We start from the raw sequence: 24035 nt of genomic DNA on the forward strand, positions 1-24035 counted from the left end.
TCTCTGCTGCTAAAAAATCACCCCTAAGTGTAGAAGCGGGGGAAACATAAACCCGAATATACCACATTGTCTCCTATAAAATATTGCAGCCCGCTGCACCCCAGCATAACCAGAAAGCTGGATTTACGGCCGCGGCTAAGGGAGAGCTTTTTTCGGAGACCGAACCTCCCCATTGCTGACATCCATACATTCCCTTCTATAGACTTTTAACGGGACCTCAGAGAAATGTGCTTTTAGCGGACACCCGCAAACGCACAGAGGCGCTAATCCAGACCCAGATTACATCAAATTAGGACACTGTGCGCACAATACTCCCACTGATTGAAATTTCAGCCAGCATCTGAAACCTGGACTCGATCTTTGCTGATCTACACATTTTTCTATGCCGCTTGAAGTCAAATCGTTTTCTCGGTTTATTTTGCACAAGAAAATAATTCCAAAGAAGATTTAAAAAGACCAGAAATGAAGGTATAAAGCTGTTTGCAAGTTCTGAGAACTTTTTAAGCACATAACACATTTGGCTTCTAGCAAATATGGACAGCGAGGGTGCGAGCTCCTAGAGTCCTGAGCTCTTTTAATGGGGCAAACTGGCGAGGAACCTGCCTGTCTATTTACTTACAGGAAAAGAAATTTTTAAAAAAGAAAGAAAAAGAAGAAAAATCCCTTTCCCAGCATCCCGCAGGCTTCGGAAAGGCGTTTGCAGCCCAATGTCCGTGCTGGATCCCGGAGCGGGGTCTGGCCACCCTCGGTTTGCCCACCCGCCCTCGGGACGAGGTGGGGGGAGAGGGGGCGGCTTTTTGCCGGGACAGGCGGACACCGGGGCAGAAAAGCCCACAGCCTGCACGGCCGTGCCCTCGGGGAGCAGGTGGGCGACCTCTCCGCTTCCCTCAGGGCCCGCCTCGCCCGTCCTTCCCCGTGCCCTTGGCTCTCCGCTCCCGCAGGGCGACTTCGGCTGCCCGTGGCGTTCAGCGCTTCCCCGGACCGGGCCGGCAAGGGCTCCGACGTGCCGGGGCCAAGCCGGGCAGGGTGGCGGGGCTCTGGCCAGCCGACACCGCCGTCCCCGGCGTCCTCTCCAGGACGCCCGCCCTGCTTCGCTCAAGACTGAGCCCGAAAACATCCCGCGGGCGAGTGAAGCAGCCATACGCCAAGCTAGATTTCTAAATTTTATTATAAAATAAAAGCAGAAATATTTTCCAAAGAATGTATTCACATAATATAAACAATAAACAAAACTAAGGTGAGTGACTTGCGGTTGATACTGTCATTTAGGTCTAAACTTCAGCAGCAATTCCTGTTTTCTTTTTAAAGCCCGCTCCAGCCCGCGTCGCACACAGAGGGGAAAATCTACCTCTGCCTTCCTTCGGGCCGGAGCCGGGCCATCATTTCCTTTCCCACACAGCAAATGGCGAAAGCACCACATGGACAAGGCCAAAGAAGCTGTCTCTCTGCATAGCATCAGCTACAAGAAGGTTACAGAGTCTGCCTAGAGCGCGTGTTGCTGCTATATCTCGACTACAACTTTTGTATTCTTAGTTGAAATTGTACATCGTACACCTGCCACGGATACATAGCTACAATAGAATAACGGGAGCGATGTGTAACTTTCAAACAGGCATGGCAAGAGCAGCCTTGCGTTCCCCTTTCTTCCCCCCCCCACCCCCCCAAAAAAAAATATTACGATGTGCCTCTTCCGACACAGACCGGCCCGATCGAGTGACAACACTGCGAGATTTGTGAAGTTAAGGCTGGAATGAGCTGCTACACCGTGCCTTACAGCCTGCCGTGAAAATCACGGCTACTGTCCAACAGTCCTTACACGCCTGAAAACGCCTGTAAGCAACCCTTAAGGCTTTTCACAATATCAGCTACCCGCAGCGGAGTCCACTACCTTGCAAACCTGCAGCCAGCCTGCTGCCAAAGGGCACAACACTTCCACTAAGGTGTTTGTCATTGCTTTCAAAGTCCCTGGTAAGATTAAAGGAAAAAAAAAAAAAAAAAGAAAAAATTGAGGAAAGGAGGGCTGGCGCGAAGGAGTGAGCGTGTACACGGTTTTAAGAGCCCAGATCGACCAAGTTAGATGACATGGGGTTGAGAATGGAGTCCTGCAAGCTGTGGTGGTGCATGGGGTCAGCGCTGGGCACGGGGATGGCGCTGGGGCCCTGGGGGTGGCCCAGGCCGTGCAGGGGCTGCAGCCCGGGGTTGGAGCTGAGCAGCAGAGCGGGGCTGGAGGAGGTGTGATCCGGGGTCCCTGACGGCGTCTTCTCGTCCTCTGAGCTCCCCAAAACTGTCTTATTCCCGTTCATTGACGCCGAGAGCTGGTTGTGGCTGTTGGAGTTGGAATTCTCGTTGTTTTCCCTATAGGAAACACAAAAGAGGGAGGGAAATCACCATGCGGCCGTCGCTCCGGGGTGCGCACCGCAGGAGCGGGGGCGGCAGGGAGCTGGCTCCGGGGAGCAGCCGGCGGAGGGGAGTGCAAAAACTGTAGGTTTAAAAACTCTGCCAACCTCCAAGGCCTCTTCATCTGGCACTTAGGTCTAAGGTCCTCTGAGCTTGTAAACAGTCTCCCACCAGCCCAGCGGAAAGTGTCACTTTGCCAAACCGTAATTTTCTGTGTCCAAAGAGTTTGCACAGCGTGAGGAGGGGGGCGGAAGGGAAGGGAGGAAGACTTTATTAAAAAAAAAAAACCAAACCAGCCAACCAAACAAAAATACTTTTTGACTTTAAAACTACTCTAGGAGCTGAGGAGATGTTCAGCCATGATTTCTCCTGAGGAGGCCAAAACCCGGCGAGCTGCAAGCAGGATGGCTCCGTGCAGCCCTGGGCTCACATCAGGACAGAAAGTCTTTTGCTTAAGTAACTGGACATGTTTTTTTTTTCCCCCTCGCCCTGAGCTTCAAGCTCAAAACATAGCCCAATATGGACGATAAGGAAAGCGAACAGAGTTAACCCGCTGCTTTCCTCTCGGGAAATGCTCCGCACGCCCGCCGCTGCTCCTCCGTCCCCTCCCGGAGCGGCGTGGGAGCAGCCGGGCCGGCCCTCGCACGGCTCCGCGGCGCGGGCAGCCGGCACCCCCTGTGCGCCTGCCGACAAAGGCTCGGAAAGGCAGGACGTAGTTTCGAAATTCATCACCGCGTGAATACCAAGAAATCGCTGGAGGCAGGCCAAGCCCTTGCAGATATATCTATATATTTATATATCTATATATGAGCGCTTTTTTTTTCGTTAATGTGAGTGACAAGAAGGGGTCGGGGTTGCCGTCTAGGCAAGGCTTACGCGGCCTGCATAGCCCTTGTAGAAATACTTTAGACACCGTTCTGCCTGAACTACTGAAGGCAGTGCAAGTCTATTTAAAAGCTTCTGTGGAAGTTTTGTAACACGCTCTCTGGCAGAGGGGCCCTATCCTGCAGGATTTGGTCAAGAGAAGTTAAGCTATTGAACTGACGGGTTTTCCTCACTAAGGGCTGCATGATGTGGCTGGAGACACTTAGTGCCAAAAAAATAAAAATAGACAAGAAAGCTCTGTTTGAACAGGTTTCCTTGAGTGGATGGCAATCCCATGAACGGTCTGTTTTCCAACGCCTGGAGTGTAATATTAGGTTGAGTGTATTTTTCAATGTCAAAAATATAATTTGTCTCTGGAGACCTTTAAAATTTGATTCCTTGGAAAAAAAAAAAAAAAAGGAATGGAATAAGTGTAGCCTTCATTTCCTTTGGATATTTGAAGGTGAGTCCCTGCTATCAGCAATAAAAAGGATCTCTAACATCTCGTAAAACCAACACTTGTGAGGATTTGAAGGAAAATTAAAGTGCTAGCACAATTTCGGGAAATGAATAGAGCAAATCTGTGCCTGAATCTTCCAGGCTGCACAGCAGGGCGGCCGCGGCACTGCCCGTTTCCAAAACACGGCTGGCAGAAACCAAAGATAGAAATAATTCTCCTCGAAGGCACGGATCTACAGGATTCTGATCCGCTGATTAACCGGGCAGATCATACAATCATACGATTGCCTGTACGGACCGGGCAGTTCAGTGAGCAGTAAGAGGACCCTTTTTGCTTCTTCGAACCGTCTTCCTAAGGCACAGGGACTGCTGACAGAAAAATCACCCCGAATAGCCAGGGATGTAGGCATTAACCTCTTCCCGGCGATTAATGGTCCCTTCACTCCACTTAACGTGAAAAACACAGATGCAGAATCGTATTAGGCCTAAGAACACACACCTATTGACGTGCGTTCATGAGCACCTTGCTGGGCAGCGAATAAGAACTGCAAGGTCATGAGCGAGGCAGGAAGTTGCTCCACTCAGTCCTTGTCCAGGTCTCCTGCCGCACGCCAGGAGCCCAGGACAGAGGACGTATTTACTACCAACGCTCCGACCCACGCGTTGCCGGCTGCCCCCCGGCTGCCCCTTTCTGCCCCGGGGTAGCCCTCACGGACACGCTCTGAGCTGTGCGGGGCGCGGAGCCCTCGGGCTCCGCCGTCGCCGCCGGCCTCTTCCCGACGGGCCGCGGACCCGCACGGGCACCTCCGGCCACGGCTCCTGGCCGGGCTCCACGCCGGGTTACGGCGGAGAAGAGGCGGCAGCGCTGCTTAGCCAGGACTCGCCGCAGGCCGTGTGAAGCGTCCCTGGCAGCCGGGGCTGCCCCGGGGCCGCCGCGCCGGCTGTGCGGGGAGCGGGGAGTCGGCGGGGAACGGGTCTCGGCCGCCTCTCCCGGGGCTACGTTTGGTGCACAGACGCCTTCCCCGAGCCCCCGGTTCGCTGGCCTGTGGTTCTCTGGGCGCCCCCGAGACGGAGAGCCCCCGTCCCCTACCGGCAGGCCTTCCGCAGCCGGGGCCGGGGCAGATAGAGAGACCCGGGGTGAGCATCGGGGTCGGGGAGCCGCGGGCGCCGGGGGAAGCCGTGGGAAGCCGTACCTTTCCTTGGCCTCGGCGGCGCGGTCCCGCTGCCGGCGGTTCTTGAACCAGTTGCTGACCTGGGTGGTGGTGAGGCCGGTGGCCTCGGCCAGCTCCCGCTTCTCGCGGGGGGACGGGTAGGGGTTGTGGGCGTACCACTCTCGGAGGACGCTGCGGCTCTTCTCCTTGAAGCAGTAGCTGGTCTCCTCGCCGTCCCAGATGGAGCGGGGCAGCGGGAACTTGCGGCGCACCCGGTACTTGCCCACCGCCCCTAGGGGTCGCCCCCGCAGCTTCTCCGCCTCGATGTAGTGCGCCTTCAGCCAGAGCTGCTGCAGCTTGGGGTGGTTGTGCGCCGAGAACTGGTGGCTCTCCAGGATCTTGTAGAGCTCTCGGAAGTTGCCCCGGTGGAAGGCCACCACCGCCTTGGCCTTCAGGACGCTCTCGTTCTTGTGGAGGTGCTCGCAGGCAGGGAGGGACCAGAGGAACCGCCCCAGCCGCTCGATGTTGCCGCCTTGCTGGAGCACCTCGCAGACGCAGGCCACTTGCTCTTGGGTGAAGCCAAAAGTCGGGAGCATCGACATGGTGAGCCCTGCCGCGCCGCGCGCCCTACGGCCGCATAGAGGGGAGCGGCACGGGGCGGCGGGCAGCGCCCGGCATGCGGGGCCGGCCCCGGGGCGGCGGCGCCCGGCGGGGCCCGCTCGGGCGTCACGGCCGGGCGCGGGGGGCCGCGGCCATCGGCGGCGCCCGGCCCCGGGGCGGTAGAGGGAGCAGGGGAAAAAATGCGAAGAGCGACGAAAAAAGTCTCGAGAGCCCGAGCGCGGGCGGCTTTTCCCCCCGGCCGCCGCCTCCTTTTTGTAAGTCCAAGTTGCGAGAGTAACTTCGTGCCTCTTTTGTCTCCTATCTGCAGCGCTCGCAGCGGCCGCGGCTCTCACACCCCCACCCCCCTCGGCCGCCGGTTTGGGATCTCCCTGCTTCCCCCCCACCCCCCGCCGTCAGATCCCACATAATATAGTGGTAAAGCCCTGCTCGCTCGCTCCTCTCTCCCTCTCGGAGTTTTCCCCCCTTTCTTTCTCTCTCTCCCTTTTTTTTTTTTTTTTTTTTTTTTAATAATATTATTCTAAGCTGGCATGAAAAGTGATTATCCGCGCTGTGATTGGTCCGGTTATCTGACCCGGGGACTGCCAGGAGAAGACAATAGTTTTAGTCAAATTATTTGCCATGGTGACGCTGTCAATCAGGAGTAACCCGATCTGTTTTGAGGTGGCTCCCCGGCTGGGTTGACAGATTGCTCAGATCCACTCAGAGGCGGCCCTGAGAGCTGAGATATTAGCTAGCGAGGGAGAAATTTCCGTCGTGATTGACGCTGCAGGCGCCCGTCGGGGGAGAGGGGGAGCGCTGAGCCCGGGCCCCTGCTCCTCGCCGCAGGGCACTGCGGCGCGGCGGGACGGAGCCGCTGTCTCGGTCGGGCCCCGCCGTCCCGTCTGGATCCCGCAGCCCCATCCCGTCCCCGCCGCTCCGGACGGACAGCGGGCTCTGCCGTCCCTGACAGCCCCGGCTGCAGTGGGTGGAGAAGTCCGTCTCCGGCCCTTGCAGAAAAATTTCTTTCTAAAAGCGTTCCCTTATAGCCCCTCTCCCCAGCGCCCAGTAACCACTGTTGGAGAGTTTTATAAGGAAGGGGCCTCTCATGTACAATGGAGACCCTGTTCATGACCTGGGATCCCATTACACGCTTCTCGTACCTGCCCGGGAGCGAGAAGAAGGCACGATGATACGGGGTCGGAGAGGGATTGCCTCTCCGTGAATCGCCGGCCGTGCCCCACCGCGCTCCGGCGTGAAGGGCGTTGACATTTGTGATCACTGGACGCCGGACACTTACTTATACTCGATTTCCAGAGCGTGTCGGGGTGTTTCATCCAGGAGAGGAACACGTGTAAAAGTGTAAAAGTCAGAAACACTTCGCTGGGTTAAACGGACCCTTATCACCCACGCGTGCCCTTTGCAGACCGCGTTTTAAGTTTACCGACTCTGCGGGGCACGGACCCGCATCATTTCCCGTCCCTTGTCTGTCTACACAAAGTGAAAGGCGAGGGAGCGAGGTCGCGCAAGCTGCAAGGTCGAGGGAGAGGGTGCGATGAGCGGGTGAAGGGAGCCGCGGTGCCTCCTCGGGAGCGGCGCGCGGGGTGGCGGCCAAGTGGGACCGCCGGGGCGAAGGCTGGCGCCGGGGATCGCCCAGGTGAGGGCACTCGGGAGGAGCTTCCCGGCCACAAACTCAGGGTAGTTTCCATGGCCTGTTATGCTCCCCTTTTGCTGAGAAATAATAATTAATCCCACAAGCTCCTTCTACGGTATTTGCAGTCCTGACAGGAGGGGTCTCTGCAATTGTGGGTTCCTGCCACGGTACCTTTTTAGCCGCCCCGGCGCGTCAGGGATTTAGCGAAGCCACAAGAGACCGGGCTGCGGCTCCCCGCCTCGCAGCCTGAGCCTCCGCGGCCGACGGACCGAGCCTCCGTGCCGGCCCGAGCGGGCGCAGCGGCCGTCCCGGGGGAAGGCGAGGCTGGGGCGGCGGCGCGCAGCCCGGCGGCTCCCGGCGGCGGCGGCTCCCGGCGAGGAGCCGCGCCAGGGCTGCGGCCGGGGGAAATGCGGCGGGGGAGGGAGGCAGGAGGAGGAGGAGGAGGAGGAAGAGGGCGGAGTAGGGGGGCAGCGGATCAACCATGTCCAGCTCCCAGCATGTCCGAACGCCTGTGTATATCCGTGGCGTACGCCCGTACTTTCTCGAGTGCACTTCGCTGTGGAAGCTGCGTTGTCCTCCTACCTGTCCGTCCGGCCTTTTCGCGAGTGCTGCCACAAGCAAAGAGTGGCAAGCGGGCGGTTCCCGCCCTGGATCCTCCGGGGACGGAAAATAGAGGCTTCTTTTTCAGGTGGAGAAAAGAACAGCTCAAATTCGTTTAAAACAAAATCGGGCACGCTGGTGACGGGTCGGTAAAGTCCCCATGCGTGATGCTCCCTCCGTTCTTTCACAAAATGAGCTCTCAACCGCTTAGTGCCTCGATTCCGGTCGGTCTCTGCAGGATTCAAACTGTGCTTGTTTGTAAACGAAAGCATCCCGAACCCAGCGCTTCCTAGCCAACCTTAGCGGCTGGATAGTTCATAGCCGCAGCTGTAGCCAACAGTGGCGGGACGGTACAACCGCGCCACTTCAAAAGTTGCTCTGAGCAGAAAAGGCAACAAAACCACAAATGCCCTCTCCGGTCCCCGACCTCTGCGCGCACACACCGTGTGCCTTCCGCTCCCTCCCGCAATGAGGACCGTGGAAATAATGAAAAGTGCTAGCGAGGTCTGAGCTGCATCTCCCGCCTCCGTGCTACCACGCTCGGTCGCCCCAGGTTTATTAGGGATATACCTGACTCTCTTTCTATCTCGCAACCACAGTGGTTAAATCTGAACGGGAGCAGCTCTTAGCCCTAGCTGGAAAGGAAATGTCAAAACCTGTTGCATAGATTTAGACCTGAAAAAGAGTCTTCTTAGCACCCTAAAATGTGAGTACAGTGTTTACACTCAAGTTCCTCCGTAGGCGCTTTCACTTTAGGCTGTCTTAGCCGGACTGCAGCTTGCATGTAACTTAAGTTCACTTCCCGGAGAGCTGGGCAGAGGCAGGGCTACCCCCTTCCCGGGCACCCTGTATCAGCTTGCGTCCTAGAGCAATCGTAAATTAGTGACATCTGGACCCAAATTCTGCACAACTGCTTTTATCTTAGGGGAAAGAGAAAAATTTTCCTACGTGCTAGAAGTCAGAGCAGATACTGCCTGCACAGCCGCGGCGCAGGGCGAATCGCATTGTAGCGCCTTGCGAGCGAAATAGGCGATCGGGAGAGGAGCTTTTTTTGGCATTTGCGAAGGCTCTCGTTCCCTGACATTATATTTCAGAGCAGGAGGAGCGAATCGCCTGCTCACAATTGCCCCTGGACCGACGAGATGGTTTCGCCTGGCTACTGCCAGCTGTCTCCCGTTTAGCTGTCGTGGAAAGTCTTAGCTGAGCCGACACAAATTTTCGCTCGTCTCCGCTGCCGCCGGGCGGCCAAGGCCGGGGTTTCACCCGCTCCGGGTCCCGCTGTCACTTTGCCGAGGCCCCACTCGGCAAGGGCCTCACCCCTCCGCGCAGCAGCGTGCGAGGCCACCAGTGTCAACACAATCTTTGGGAAACATGAGTGAAATAAAAAGGTGTTTTTTATTGCCAGGCTCCTTTCATTAGCTGTGACACAGTCTGGCTGAGGAATGGGGTGTGGGCGGGCGGTTTTCTTCCGAGGAGCATTTCCTTGCCTGGAACTGCTCCGTGCCCCCGAGTGAGTGCCAAAGTAGAGCTGCAGTTATCTGAAAATCGCCTTTTCGGCTCTGCCTTCGCCGCCCCTTTGAAGACAGCAGCCTGCAAAGGAAGCTGCAGGCCCGCATCGCTCCTGTTAAACACAGGAGACGATTCACCTAAGCTGCCCGACACCTTTCCCCAGCCTCTTCGACGGCTGCTTTTGAGGAACCCCTCATCCTTTTCACCGAGCTGGGCTCGGGACAAACCTGTCACCCACTCTCACAGGGCTGTGGACACGTCCGCTCCTGCCAGCCAGCCGTGGGCTCGGCTCAGACAGGGCCACCTCCAAGGCCGTTTTTATCGGCAGGGGTAGCAAATAAATGATAAACCCCACAACTTCCACATGCCAGAAAGAAACACATTTCCCCGCAGATGTCCACTACCGTGGCGAGGACTGTAGGGAGAGAAACCAAAATGACAGACAACTCCAAGTTTTCGTTTCTTTCTTTCTTTCTTTCTTTCCTTCCTTTATTTTAAAGTATTTCTGAATTAAAAAAAAAAAAAATTCTTTCCTTTTGGCGGGACTGCAATGTGCTTTCCCTTTAAATCCTGTGGGGTTGACCGAGACAGAAAGTCTGCCGCAATGAAGCTGCTACTCCGGCTAGGTTTTTCTTTTATTTATTCATTTTTCTAAAAGGCATCATAGCCACCATTGCCGAGATACTGGGCCTACTTTCCCCATACCATCCAACCCAGTGGCTCAGCTCAGTTTCTCTGGGCTCGCAAGTTTTTCCGTGGCGGGACTAGGGCTTCTTTAGGCGGCCAAAACTCACCCGGGATTCCCGGAGGCAATTTTGCAACCCTGATCCGCGGGTTGTTTCCTCCGCCGCCACGTTATTTATTCCCTTTTATTTATTTTTCAGTTTTGTTAAAAACCCGAATCTATCCCATCAGAGATGTCACTAATATCCTGTCTCGACTGAAAAAAGAAAGCACGGCAGAGGATCACTGCACACAACTAAATTAAGACAAACAACAATTGCTTGTTGTTCTCTGATTTGGGGAGAAAGGAATAATTCAAAGCTTTTGCTGCGCGCAATGCAGCGTTCCTCAGGGGGACGGGTCAAGGATTTCAGATATGTAGCGGGTAACTCGATTATGCTAACAAACTCCGCTTGAAAGAGAGCGCTGGTGGGTGCGGGGCGCGGAGCGGGGTGCTGGGGGGCTCTGCTGGGGGCCCGGGGGAGCGGAGCCTCTGCCCCACGGAACCGCCCCGCTCCCCGCAGCTCCGCCGCTCCTCTCCAGCGCGGAGCCCTTTCCCCGCCGGCTGGACCTGAGATGCTCGAGTAACATCTTCGAAAGAGATGTATTAATCAGGAGATGGAGGCCCGATGGAACGTGACTGAGTCGGCCTCTGTGAACCTTCCTGCCCCCGCCCCCCTGCCCCCCCCCCGTGAAATGGGACTCCGGGAGCGGCACTGTGTCCCCAGCTCAAGGCGCTGTAACCTCCCGAGCTCCCCACGAAACACGATAGCCCCCCCAGCCCATTAATGCGGCCGGTCCTGATTGCTTTTATATTATTCTTTCTCAATCTCGGGCCAGGGGCTGAGAGTTTTCACCCAGTTCTGCCACCAGCACCCTCCCGGCCATTAGCATGGATATTTATTTGGGGTGTTCCTACAGATCCCTCGGAGTCCACAGACGGCTGGGGGGAGGACTGGGGGAAACAGAAGGGGGGCCCTGGCCCGTGCCCACCCAGCCCCCGCCCCACTCCGGGCTGCGGGGACCGCCTCAGATGCTCCGTGGCAAGAGGGGACTCTCTCGGCACACAGTGTACAGCTAACAGACAAGACAACAACAACAACAAAAGGCACATATGGTTAAAATAAAGAGAGAGCGAGCGAGAGCTTTCTGCCTTAGGGGATTGGCAATAACTAGCCAGAAATGCAGGGTATTGAATCTAAACTTCTGGTGGGCTTCTGCGGGATTGACAACTTAAATCACACTACAAGCATCAATTTGACAATATTTGTAAACTTCTTGTTTCCAGGGATCTTCTTGATCAGAGATAGACCAGGTTGGTATGAGCTTCAGCCACGAAGGTCTCTTTTTTTCCCTCCTCCTTTCCCCTCTTCCGAGTTGATGAATAGCGATCATGTTTCTTTTAATGGCTGCCCCCTATTCTCACAGCCTCCCACAACTAACCCAAGAGCCTGTTTCCTCGACCTCAGTTAATTCCGCTGATTATTCCAAGATGATGAGGAAAGCACGAAGATTGTTCACTGTTCCTACCGATTCAGAGCACTTTTGTTACCATCTCCATCCCTGGCCCACAGGGGAGAATTTTTAGGAAGAGGCTGCCCTCTCTTCCCTCCTGCCTTCCCTCCCCAGGCAGCAGACAGCTCCGGGGGCTCGGCCACAGTCCTGCGGCTCCGTGGGTGAGCGATCCCGGCCGTGGGGACCGAGCACGGGCCCCCTTCGTGCCGGGAGGTCCCGGGCCAGCGGCACCGCCGGCGTCCCTGGGGCGCTCAGGTGGCGGCGGCGCAGGTGAAGCCGCGCTCCCGCCGGGCCTTTTCCCAAAGGGAGCAAACCTCCCGCCACGTCCTGCCGCAGCAAAGGGAATTTCGGCTCCCCCCCGGGGAAGGAAAGAGGCTCCTTCGGCCCCACGGGCTGATGGCGGGGATCCACTCCGAGAAACTTCACTAGAGGGCTCTAATACTCAGCTCCCATGGCTGCTGAGTGGAAACAAGGCTCGTCCTTCACATCCTTCAGGCTCCCAGATAGATTAAGCCTGGTAAAGTCTTCCGCAGTCCGTCAAAGGTGGTTCACAATGTCATCTCCATGACAAGAAATCCCTTATCTCAGCAGCAGCCACCAGCTATCCTGCTTACCTGCAAGTGAGTGGAATTCATGTCCCCTTCCTGGTGCATAATGACCCAAGAGGATTTTGGGAGCACTTCTTCTTCTGTTTCCAGGGCAAGGGAAGGAAGCACAGCCTCTAAAACCCCAGACACAGGTATCCTTGCCAAGATTAGGGGACAAAGCACTATACACAGATATGTAGACTTTTTTCCCCTTCACTGTAGAAAGAGCTTGTGTAAGATCTTCCATGGTCTGTGCTATTTTATATGCTCATAAACATCCATCTTTTAAATTCTGCAAGACTGGGGCAAGCTGAAATGTAATGTAGTGCTAGCAAGTAACACACAGATATTTATGTCAAATACTGATGGATTTAGCTGCAGTTTGTTCAGTTTTCAGATTTTTTTTTCCTTTTAAATAATTGCTAGGATTTGCCATTGGAAAAAACACCACAAATGAGATGGTATCAATTAAAATTAAAACAATAATTTGTTGTAAGGGAAAATTCATAGAATTTCAGCATGCATTCAGCTTGTTACAACTCCAAATAACTTTTGTAATAAATAAGTAAATTGCCTTATCTGCAGAAATTAGGAAGTGCAACTTAGTTGCTTGTCATGTCTTGCAATTTTTCTGAGAAGTTTTGTGTACAGATGAAAACTACAGGAACAGCTTTGTGGAAAACTAGATAGTTCATATAACATCAGTTTAAATCTGATCAACTTTCTGGCAGAAAATTTGCTACTTCTGAATGTGTGACAATGTTCTGTATTTTCCTCTATGGTTTGTTTCAACCTCCTTTTTGCTGAGTTAGTTCTGACTCTGTTCTTTGATGTCTTCTCCTCTTTATTTCATAGGTTCTTGAATCGGCTCAAATACGCTGGGGACCTTTTACTTCCCAGAGAAAAAACCTGGTATCCCTTTTCATTCCTTTCTTTTTTTTCATCAGTTTTATTCTCCATATAAACAAGGACTTTATTACTAGACCAAGAATGACTTTGTTGCTTATTTAAGATATAGAAAAGGCCAACCCAGTGAACACTGAATTGGTTTCAGACAGTGAAGTCCCTTCAGCAGGCAGAACTGAGATTGTGTGCTGCTGGGGTACCATGCCCCCATCAGATTTCCTCCAACAGCCAAGTCGTGTGTGCACAAGGGGCACAATATCTCCCCTGGAAGCAGATGTTGAGGGCAGCTCACACTGATGTTACACAGTGCAAGGAGGGTGCATGAGCTAGGCACGCCATTTGGCTGCTACCATGCACCCAGGCACAACTTTGGTTGTACCAGATGGCACCTGGTTTGACTCCCTCTGTCCTGCACTATTCTAGTCCTCCAACACTCTTCCAGAAGTTTCTGCTGGCCCTTCCATGCTCTCAGTCCACCCCCTCCTTTGGCTTCCTGTTGTGAAAATATCACTTGAACAATTTGCAATGCATTCCTTTACATTATCTCTGATACTCAGAACTAGAACCTCACAAGAAATATATATATATTTTTTTTAAATTTTGAACCACAGAGGCACCAAAAGGCCCAAAGACCTAGTGACAAATGCCACTTAGCCTCAGGAACAGAGAGGGCCTCTCAGCCCTGTTTTACTTAGCAATAGACATAATTCAATCACCTTTGCAAAATGGGACTAAACTTCCCACCATCTTGAGGTACAGAAATTCTTCATTTTTCCACCAGAGTTTATAGTCACTGCTGCAGTAATTTTTAGTTGTTTCATTTCCACCATAGCTTGCTGAAGAAGCTGATACTAGGCATAGGGCTGGAGATTTCATTGAGTGACCCTGAGCTGCAAAGCATGGGATTCTTGTGCAACTGCAATTTTTCTGTCTGCTACCTGCTCTGGGCAGAAAACAATAAGGAAATTACTCTTTAAAGTTATTAAATACACACACACACACACACACATTTATGTGTATTTATGTAGTCTGGCTGTTTTAATTTACTTTTGTTTAATTTTAATTAATGGAAAAATAGATTGTAATTTATTTTAATCAAAAATTTTCTTAAACAGTAAGATAACCACATCAGAGTGATATAACCTGGCAAACATTACCTTAATCTTGAACTCTTTTTCATTTCAATCATATAAGACAAGTGGTGGAAGAAATGAACTGGACCTTACAGTCATCATGAAGTGAGCCTCAGCTCTCAAGAAGAGAAGAAATAAAGAAGTGTAATTGGGTGAGTTATGTGAATTATAATGTGAAAGCTGCAATGTAATGAGCAGGTTTAATGCACGTAAGGGAAGGAAATGCTCTCAGTGCCAAACTGGATTTGTGGCTGGCAGGGGTGAATGAGTGGTATGAATACATCAAGGAGAGGGATGTGCCTGAGGATGGTTTTCTTAATCCATCAACTGTTCTTTGAGACATTTGGATATAGAGGACAAAGGTGGGGCCATCAATTTAAAGGATTAGGGCAAAAACAATGAACAAAGAATGCAAACTGAAAGGTCCAAGCATGGTCCCATCAACATCCCACAGGAGGGTGTAGGCATCACAAAGATCCAGGGATTGCTGGATGCTAGCCCAGGGTGGGTGCAGTGATCTCTGGCCTTAAATTAGATGAAGTAATCAGCTAGGTGAGAAACTATTGGAGGGTTGGAAGTGGTTGAAAGAATGGAGGGAAGGAGGATTTGCCATGAGAGAAGAAATAGAAGGAGGTTTGTGAAAGTAAAAGTTTGAAATTTTTTTGATGAACCTCTCTCAGGCATCTACCAATGATGCATCTGGCACACAGAGTGGCAGACAGTCTAGGCTGGCACAGATCTTGGCAGTACTGTGGGACCAGCATTGTCACAAGAAGAAGCAGTTTCTGAAAAATGCATAAATTTCTTCCTCAGTGTCAGGCAAGCATTTTTGGAAGAGAACTCACATTGTTATTGATTATCATAAAATTATGCCTCTTAAATGAATTCTACTCCCTGGGGACATGAAGATGAACATTTATGTCTCTGGTTACATCTCTTAGAGCACACTAAAAGCAGCCAAGAAGTGCAAGATCTTGTTCCTGATGTATATTTCCTTTGTGCTAGTCTTTCAAGACACTGAAGGTGTTGAGATATTGTTGATATTATGTAACCATCATTAATTAAACACACATAAGTGTTTATTTTGGTTCTGAGAAATCTTATTTGATCTCTGGAGACCCATAATGTGGTTCTCGCTCAATCATTTTGAGCATAAAGGGCACTTTTCTAAGTACTGTAGAAGCTACAAAGTTTAAATGATCATGATCTGCAGAATTTGATGGAGCAGACATGTTTCCTGTCATATGTTAAATGATCAACTAGTTACTGTGTGCTGTGTGGTGATACAGGTTGATAATCCCATGCTGAATAATATGATGTCATGAGAAGACTTAAACTATTTCCTTATATAGTCCCCAAGAAATAATATTTTCTTTGCCCACATCTGAAAATTCACAGGCAAATATGCAACCAATCAAATCTTGCACAAATGTTAACACCCAGATGTGTGTGTTTCTGCATGGAATTAATGTACAACTAGCAGAACTGTTGGATAGAGAAATCCTGTAAAAATACAGATTAGGCACACTTAAGTTAAATATGTCTAACTAGTCTGCCAAGAATGTACAGTTTTATGAAATCTGTTTTAGGTACAAAACTCTCAACATTTCCTTCTAAAACTTTCCATTAACATACAAAAAGGAGAGTGCAGATTTCTGTAATAATCAGCAGAACCTTCCAATTTGATGTAAACAAATCAAAAGAACCATATAACCTTACTTCCAAAGGTCAACCCTTGCCCTCCAAACTCCCATTAGAAGTTAGAACTTGAGTAATCCTATCTTTTAATGATAAACTTTACAATAAACACATTCTATGTAGTAATAATCATTAATAAGTTTGCATGTTGGGTAGAACTTTTTTTGAGAAAGACTGTCCAGTATTTGCTATGCTAATATCCAGCAGAACTTGATTTGACCATTTAGAGTGTCAATTTAGATTATTAACAAAAATGGGAAAGAGTGAAAATTGAAAGAAAATACCCATATCTGAGAAGAAGTGCCTCTTGTTCAGCTTGATACACCTTATATCCCCAGTAAATTAGAAGGGCTATTTGAAATTTGGGAGCCACAGGGGATCAAAATCAGATAAACCTCAGAACAGAAACCCAGGGTAAATGCTTGCAGAAGTTGAAGTCATCACACCTTACAAACTTCCATTTTATTCAATAACTAGTTAGCCAGGAAAATAAAGGAAAACATTCTCTCTGCGTGCCTGTATGTGTTGTACATGTACATAAACAATGTATGCACACATTTACACACACCTGAGTATCCAGAATTAATATTTTTATAAATATGCTGTGAGCCTTCCCTGCATCCTCTCATTAAATCAGTGGGAAGTTTGCTGAAACAAAGTGTTTGAATATCTATTTATTTCTATTTCTATTTATTTCTAATCAGATCTATTTCTTTCACAAGTGATGAGACATGCAGTAGAGTTCACAAGGTCTTGCTGTGTTGTTATAGCTACTGGTCGCTTGAAGCCAGCAAACAGAATATGCTCTTAATTGATGTATTAATGAAATTCTTTCATTGCCACCTTGTTTGTTGAAAAATTTGGTGAGAAAATGAGTTAGTACAGCATAGATTTTTCTGTAATATCTTCATTAAAATACCAACTTGAGCTAGAAGGCCAGTGAAGAAGAAGAAAAATCAGCAGGAAACTATACATTGTAATTTACATTTGAAATGTGGATATGCAGCATGGGAGTTTTTTGCACTTCTCTTAATGCTCTCTACTGCCATGCATTACATTAATCTAGTGTCAGTTTATGAAAGATACCAAGTGAGAAAATTCTCATTAGTTAACATTCATGATATATACAGGATGATTTATCTCTTCCTAAATGCAAAGTACTAAGAATTCATGCTCACCTACATCACAAAGGTGAGTTCCTTTTCTGTTTGTAGAAATAATATGCCCCCAAAAATTGGGAGAACCAGCAGCAAATCCCACAACAGCCAGTGGGAACTGGTTTTCTCCTCCATTTCTTTGTGTCTGTGTTTTGAGTTCCTTGTGGAAATGGACTCAGATATTAATTTTTTATTGAGAAGATTCATCCTTTTGGACATGCAAAAATATAGTTTAGTCTGAATTGTTACATTAGGGTCAAAACCAAGCAAAGCTGCAGGATTTAAATTCCAGTTTAAACTCTGGCGTTCTAGGCAAGTTTATTTCATTCTAATGATGTGACTATTCAGCGTGCTCTTAGTGCTGTTCCATCTGTCTCTGATTCAGAGACCCAATTTGATTACCTGAAGTGGTGTCTTTTTTGAGGAAGGCTGAACAATCCTGCCCATGAAACTTCCCATTTCTGGCCTCACTCTGACACTGTGTACTTTTCACAGACAGATGGTCACTGACTGATCACAGTACTTTCTGGGTATCTTCTGATGGCTGCTCAACCCCAGGAACAAAAAGGGAAAGTTGCCAAGTCCATTTGCTGCCTGTGAGTCCCCACTTCAGTCACACAGGAAAAGGCCTTGCCTCTAACCTGGGCAGTTGATGGCTGGGTTTTCTCTTCATGTGTATCCTCTAAAACTGATCTGTGGATTTGAGAGGAAACGAGCTTAATATGCCATGTGCTTCCTATTTGTTGGAGGCATCGATGCTGAAGCTCTGTTGGCATGCTAAAATGTGAACATTTTTACAATGTAGCAGGTTATGGAAGCTGCTCTTGATAAATTCCAGCAACGGCATTTTACACTCCATGTGTTCCTTTCTGTGAATGACAGATTGCACTATTATGTCTCTAAAGAAGCTCTTGACAAGGGTGATTCAGGCACAAAGAAAGTGGAACACGTGTCTAATTCAGTGTTTCTAAATTCCCTAGCACATTTACACAGGACGGTGATCTTGTTCTCTCTGATATACTAGAGCAAGCAAAAACACTGTTGAGTCTAAGTTAGACACTCCCTAATAACATCAGAGCCTCTGCTGATGTGAACTTACAAAGAAACCTCTGAGTTTGTTATCTCTTCTTCACTCTTGACTGAATCTAGAGCTATATGTAGAAGTTCACCAGATTTTTTTCCTCTTAGCTGAACAGTAGAAGGGACTGTGGCAGATAGACTAGAGGTAGATGATTTGACTTGCTGGATAGCAGGGATTGGAGATCAACCAGTCTACCTGAGTAACTACTAGAAGTCTTTGCCTTGAAAATAGAGTAACCAAGAAAAAATAATTGACATACATCCTGTATTCTGAAAGTGCTTCTTGCAAGAAGATAGTTCATAACCTTACCCAGTAGGAATCTTCCAGGCATAGGAATTACCACTGGTTTTATCCTTTCGGTGGAACAAATAATGGGAACAAATTTCAAAGATATATTATTGCTTGTGATTGGCTAAATACTTAGAACACATATCATTAACCACTAGGTGCTCTCTAAAGACAGCACACAAATCCAGTTGTAAATACTAGAAACACTGTGCCTGATTTGGAAACGTTCAGAATAACCCCAGCGTTCCTCAAATGCACATTTTAAACTTTGCTGAAGTCTGTTTTGTGGTTTATTCTTCAGCCTTCTAGGTGGATACATGAGTTTCCATTTCAAGTTTTAGCTTAATGACTTCACTTAAGAAGCAGGAGAAGAGGGAAGCTGTATGAATTAAACATTACATAGGATTTGGCAAAGCACATACAGGAATTCCATAAGGAAGAGTAAAAAAAACCCAATCCCTACATAGCTGCACAAAGTTAGCAGTAACAACAAATAGTGCTGTTACCCTCTAAAAGGACACACTTTTCAGTCAGCCTTGGCTGGTGAAATGCAGAAGCTTCATGTGGATTACAATTTTTAAAATCTTTCAACATCAAAAAATAGAGGAACTGTAGTGTGTTTTTGTTTCAGAGTACTTTGCATGCAATCTCAAGATAAATTGGAGATACTGATTGTGTTTGTACCTGTGCCAGACGTTGTCGTTAGATATTTCTGTTTTGTTTCATCAGCCAGATGAACTTACCCAGGGACATTGATCAAATACCTACATTTAAAAGAACACACTGTCAAATTAGTGGATAGAAAGAGCACATTATGAGAGAGAAATTATCTGGTGAAAGATTTAAAGACTGACTCACTTGTGTTTTGTTTCATTAAATGTGGGGTAGTCCCCTTTCATTTTCCATTTAGCATGAACCTACTTGTACTCCATTACAGTATCAGCCTTAGAAGAAACTCACTGGCTTGGGACACACGGGAGCCTCCTTGGAAAAAATACAACTTCCCTTATTACAGATTCTAGATTGCATTGAAGTGTAGTGCCTGGGCTAGCTTATCCCACAGGCCTTCCTGGAGATATTCCTGTGCACTCCAGCAAGTCTCATGGCTGCAAAGTGTTGTGGTGTGCTGCAGGAGCCTTCCCAGATGGCCAGGGTGGTGGCTGCTTCTCCAAAGGGAAGGATTTGGGACAGCAAAGGGTCCACCCACCCCTCTCAGGGATGCAGAATACGTTCTCAAGAGGAAAATACAAAAATCCCTAGGAAAACTATTTGGACATTGTCCTTCCCCTCCTCCCTCTTAGATGCTCTTGGAAGAAAATCTTGATCCTTTTAGTTAGTGTCAAGGGAGCAGCTTGTTGTGATAATGGAGGGGTGAAGATGGGGCTGGAGAGTGAGCACATGTGACTTAGTGGACATCCAGACAAGCAGAAAAAAAGAAAGAAATGGATTTAAAAAGGCTTCAGAAGTTACAGCTGAGAATATTTTATCTTTGTTTTGGTAACACTGGGTAATGTCATTCAGGTTGGCTAAAAGCCCTTGCTCTTCAAAAGAGTTGTCAAAGATTTATTTTATAAAAATGTAAGCAAAAGACACACCAAACACTTGGTGTTTCATGTTTTTTAGGTCTTTGTGTCAGTGGTAATTTCTTGCTGTCATATTTATGATACACTAAGTATTTCTAGAAAGCAAATACTTCTGTCCTCTGATTGATACCTATGTGATACCCAACTATTTCTCTCTGGGTATGTTATCTGTATAAATGTACAGAGCCCAGAGGACCCTGGAGCCCACCCCCATCCTGCACAGCAAGAGCAGCCCATTGCTGGCCCAGGTGAGAACTCAGACACCTCCATTCATTTTCATCTCGGTGGGGGATGCCTGAAAGGCCTCTGCCTGATATGGCAAGGAAGCCCCAAGGTGGGAAGAGCCATCTGGCTGCAACTGAGGCTGTTCCTCCCGTGTGCTTGCCTGCTTTCTGCCCTCCAAATGTTGTGACATTCCTACTTTGGTGCAATATTGTGGCACGTCATTGAGTGCTTTGGTTTGCTCAGGCCATGCTCACCTTTAAGCCCCACACCTCAGGTACCTCGAAGCTGAGCAAGCAGGCATGGAAAAGGTTCCCAGCAGGATTTCACATGGAAGAAACCCAGTGTTACTAGTCTTACCCTTAGCCTGTTAGCCCTCACATCAGTTGCACCAGTGTGTGCTCCTTGCTGTGAGGGATCCTGGCAAATGGGCCTCTTCCCTTCCTAATCCAGGTGGTCCATGGAGAGCTGCCATTCCAAAGCCAAGCTTCACGGCTCAAACTCACAGTTCACAGAGAAAGTGCCCTGTATAAATTGTCAGCTTTGAAGCCAAGCCCTTCCCCACTTAGCCTGCATGGTAAATCAAGCTTTGGTGCTACTTTCCATCCAGCTCCTTACACAAGTAGTCTGATTTAGCTTTGTGGCAGAAAAGTGTTTTAGCTGAAATGGGATTTTTCACAGAGTGGGGGATACACATGACTATTTTATTTGTAAAGTGGAAGGCTAAGAGATTGTAACAGGGAGTGCAGGTGCAGTTTCAAATCCCTGCCTGGCTGTCTCAGTACCTGGGCTTGGTGCCTGAATTCTCTCATGCTCAGATCTACAGCAGCACCACAACAAATCAGAACCTTCCATGGAAGCTTTCACTCCTCATATTTAAAAAGACATTTCCATTAATGCCTGTGAATTTTTGCCCTGCGTCTTTTGGAAGTGAAAATAGCCAGCCCCCAGAACTACTGTACCATCCTTGTTCCCCAGAAATGTTAATTCATCATTAAAATTATTAAACAGTAAATGGCTGAGATGTGTTATTACAAGCTTGAAGTATTTCCTTGGATTGTTTAAAAATCTCTGTTTTAATTTGAGTCATCTATTTTTTTTCCTTTTACAGTTTTGAGTGCTCTATCTTACCATATGTGAAACATTTCTTAAAGGTGTCAAAGTGACTTGTCATGGCTTTGGAATGAGAACTAAATTAAATGTCCATACTGTAACATACTTATATAAATAATGAGATATTCCAGTATAAACCATTCATTTGGCAGTCATTTCTACATCAGCAAGTACTAAGTGCTATAGAATTCCTGCCTAAATTTGACACATGCAGAGAAAATCAGGAAGGGAAATGTGTGTGTCTGTGTGTGTGTATGTGTTTAGAATTTTATGGAAAAAGACAGCCCCTTGTAGTCTGTTGCCATGAAAGTATTTCTAGCATTTTTGGAAATAGTGCAAGGAGTTTAACAAAATATTCTGGATTCACAGCAGAATGCTGGAGCATTCATCTGTCTCCCTCTGAACTCCATAACTAGTTTGCATATTTCAGAAACAGAAATGGATAAAAAAGACATTAATGAGCACAAGAATGATTTATTATGGATGATATAGAGTCACTGCTTTTTAGAAAAAATACATTAAATAAGAATTCTTCATAAAATAAAAAATGCTTCCTATTGAACATCGCTCAGAATTTGCTTATTGTATTCTATCACTGCATTGCCAGGTCTGGCATTTCTCATCCAAATAACATTTGAAAGTGCCAGCAAGGCTTGTGGCCTGCAGAGCAAACCATGTTAGGAAAAATGCATGTACAGAAACACGACAGCAGCAAAGTGAGTTTTGCTGGGATTCTGGATATGGCTCTGGAGGGCCCTTTTTCTTGCATCAGCTTCACAAACTTTCATGGCACCAGGCTAACAGTGATCAAAAATGTATAATAGATATTTGGTTCTGAGCTGTCTTTCAAACTGCCCAGGTACTTGAGCAGTGTTTTGGCTAAAAGGCTTTCTCACTCAAAGGTCCATGCACATATGCTTTGACAGCATACATGGTAAAGAAACCTTGTACTCCAGGTGAATTTTATCTTTGGACAAATAGCATCACCTACCTGTTCTAATGATCTGATGGCAGCAGATCCTGCACCTGCTGAAGGGCAAGTCCCAGACCCCCAGTCTGACAGAGATGGCCCAAAGCAACCACAGAACTTTCTCACATTTAAAGACTCACTTCAGGTTCAAGTCTGAGATGTGCTGGTTGAGACACGGATATTTTGCTGGCACCAGGTGTGGCACAGTCTTTATATTTGTCCATGATTCATGGACAAATCTGTCTTTATATTTGCCCATGATTCATCTCCAAAAACTGTATCATCTTGGATGATCTCTGAAATCTCTCTGGATTAAGAAATAAATAAGTTAACCATTCCACTATTTGTCTATGCCTCAGTGACTTAAAAGATTGAAATAGTTTGTCACTTGGAATCAAAGTTCATAACTATAGCTATCAACTTGTAGCTTTTCATAGATTGCTTCATGTAAATGCAGAAGTGTTTCTTAGTAGTTTACAGATGCATTTCAGTTATCTTCAAAATGTGGTTAATTACATGAATTCACAAGCTTCCAGCAAATAATTTGATTGAGTGTTAATCTTAGTTGAATCATGTTAAACAAGACCATTTTTTGTCTTTATTGTAACCAATAGCTGAAGTTCATGGTCAGGAAGCACAAACCTTCCACTGCACTCTTCAAGGTTGTGTCCCTATCCTGTCATGAAGAGAAAATCTATCTGTGCTGGAATCTGGGGAGGACAAGAGTCCTAGCAAGGGCAGTGGTGTGCCTAAGACACCTTCCTGTAGTCTGGGTTGCACCTGTAGCATACAGGAGCTCGTGATGGCACCAGGCACCCCAGGTGACTCCAGAGGAGATAAACAGCTGGTTAAGTTAGACTCATGAGGTGTTTTGGGATAGGAAATATTAGCTTCTTTCATGCTCTTTGTGCCCTCAACACACTCTTGCAATAGCATTGCAGGACCTTTTTTTCTATCCATCTACTAGGGGTAATTTAATGACAGTTCATTGCTCACTTGTCCATGGGTTGTATGGATTTCATTAATTAAACATCTATTTTTTAAAGATTTTTGACCTGTATAAAGCAACAAAGTTTCTATGAGCTTTTTGCTTAAAACCCTCTCTGACAAGAATCTCACTAAATATTTGCTGATCTCAACTATGTTCCTACAGCTTAAAAACCTGTATCAATAACTCAAGGGTACAAATGTGTCAAGTGGTCGCAATTATCTTCTAAACAAACATTGGAAAAGAAAAAGGCACAAGCTAAGCCATAGAAAAACATGGTTAATGCACTCCAATTTACCTTGTCCAACAGTGACTCCATCACATAATGATGTATTTATGATGAGTGCATAGCAGAGTCTGAAACCTTATTTTTTTAAAAACTGAAAAGTGCTTAGTTTTCTTTTTTTTTTTTCTTTTTTTTTTTTCTTTCCCCCCTCCTTAATGGTGTCATGAGTCAGGGTGGAATTAAAAGACAACTAGAGCCATATTGCACAATCAAGTTTTAAGCAGATTTGCCACAGAGTGCGATACATCCCACATGGAAAAAATCCTCTCAGCTCCTGCTGCCCACTCTGCACTAAACTGCATGAACACATCAAGTGGAACAGCTTTGGAAAGTGATTTTTGTGGGTACCAAAACACTTAGGATCTTTGCTCCATCATCACATCCTCTGAACATTGGCCAGAAGGTTTCCTGCTTCAGAGACTGTTGGGGTAAAGAGATTAATGGGGAAGCTGATTATGTATTGGCTACTGATTCCAGCTCTGCAGAGAGGTAAAAGTCAAATAAAATTCATTATTTTGTAACATTGTCACAGTCTTTTAAATATATTATACTCT

At 47.8% G+C, this 24035-nt stretch overlaps 1 protein-coding gene and 1 long non-coding RNA gene across 2 annotated transcripts; one reads left to right on the plus strand and one right to left on the minus strand.

Annotated features, from left to right (window-relative positions):
• Window positions 1-1150: 1150 nt before the first annotated feature.
• On the minus strand, window positions 1151-5546 carry SIX2 (SIX homeobox 2). Its single transcript, XM_030236194.2, has 2 exons — window positions 4914-5546; window positions 1151-2355 (listed from the first exon to the last, which is right to left on the minus strand). Exons 1-2 carry the CDS (start codon window positions 5471-5473, stop codon window positions 2052-2054), a joined length of 864 nt encoding a protein of 287 aa, XP_030092054.1. The 5' UTR covers window positions 5474-5546; the 3' UTR covers window positions 1151-2051.
• On the plus strand, window positions 5352-23739 carry LOC127059458 (uncharacterized). Its single transcript, XR_007777333.1, has 4 exons — window positions 5352-5474; window positions 12912-12968; window positions 14157-14247; window positions 23654-23739. It is a non-coding gene; the product is annotated as an uncharacterized LOC127059458 (long non-coding RNA).
• The last annotated feature ends 296 nt before the right edge of the window (window positions 23740-24035 follow it).

Source organism: Serinus canaria, chromosome 3 (assembly GCF_022539315.1).
Source record: "Serinus canaria isolate serCan28SL12 chromosome 3, serCan2020, whole genome shotgun sequence".
Taxonomy (NCBI): domain Eukaryota; kingdom Metazoa; phylum Chordata; class Aves; order Passeriformes; family Fringillidae; genus Serinus; species Serinus canaria.

Bases quoted from the DNA above. Each gene is read 5' to 3' on its own strand.
- SIX2 (XM_030236194.2), bottom strand. From the start codon at position 5,473: ATGTCGATGCTCCCGACTTTTGGCTTCACCCAAGAGCAAGTGGCCTGC. The intron at 2,356-4,913 runs GTACGGCTTCCC...TGTTTCCTATAG, and splicing joins GCCGCCGAGGCCAAGGAAAG to GGAAAACAACGAGAATTCCA.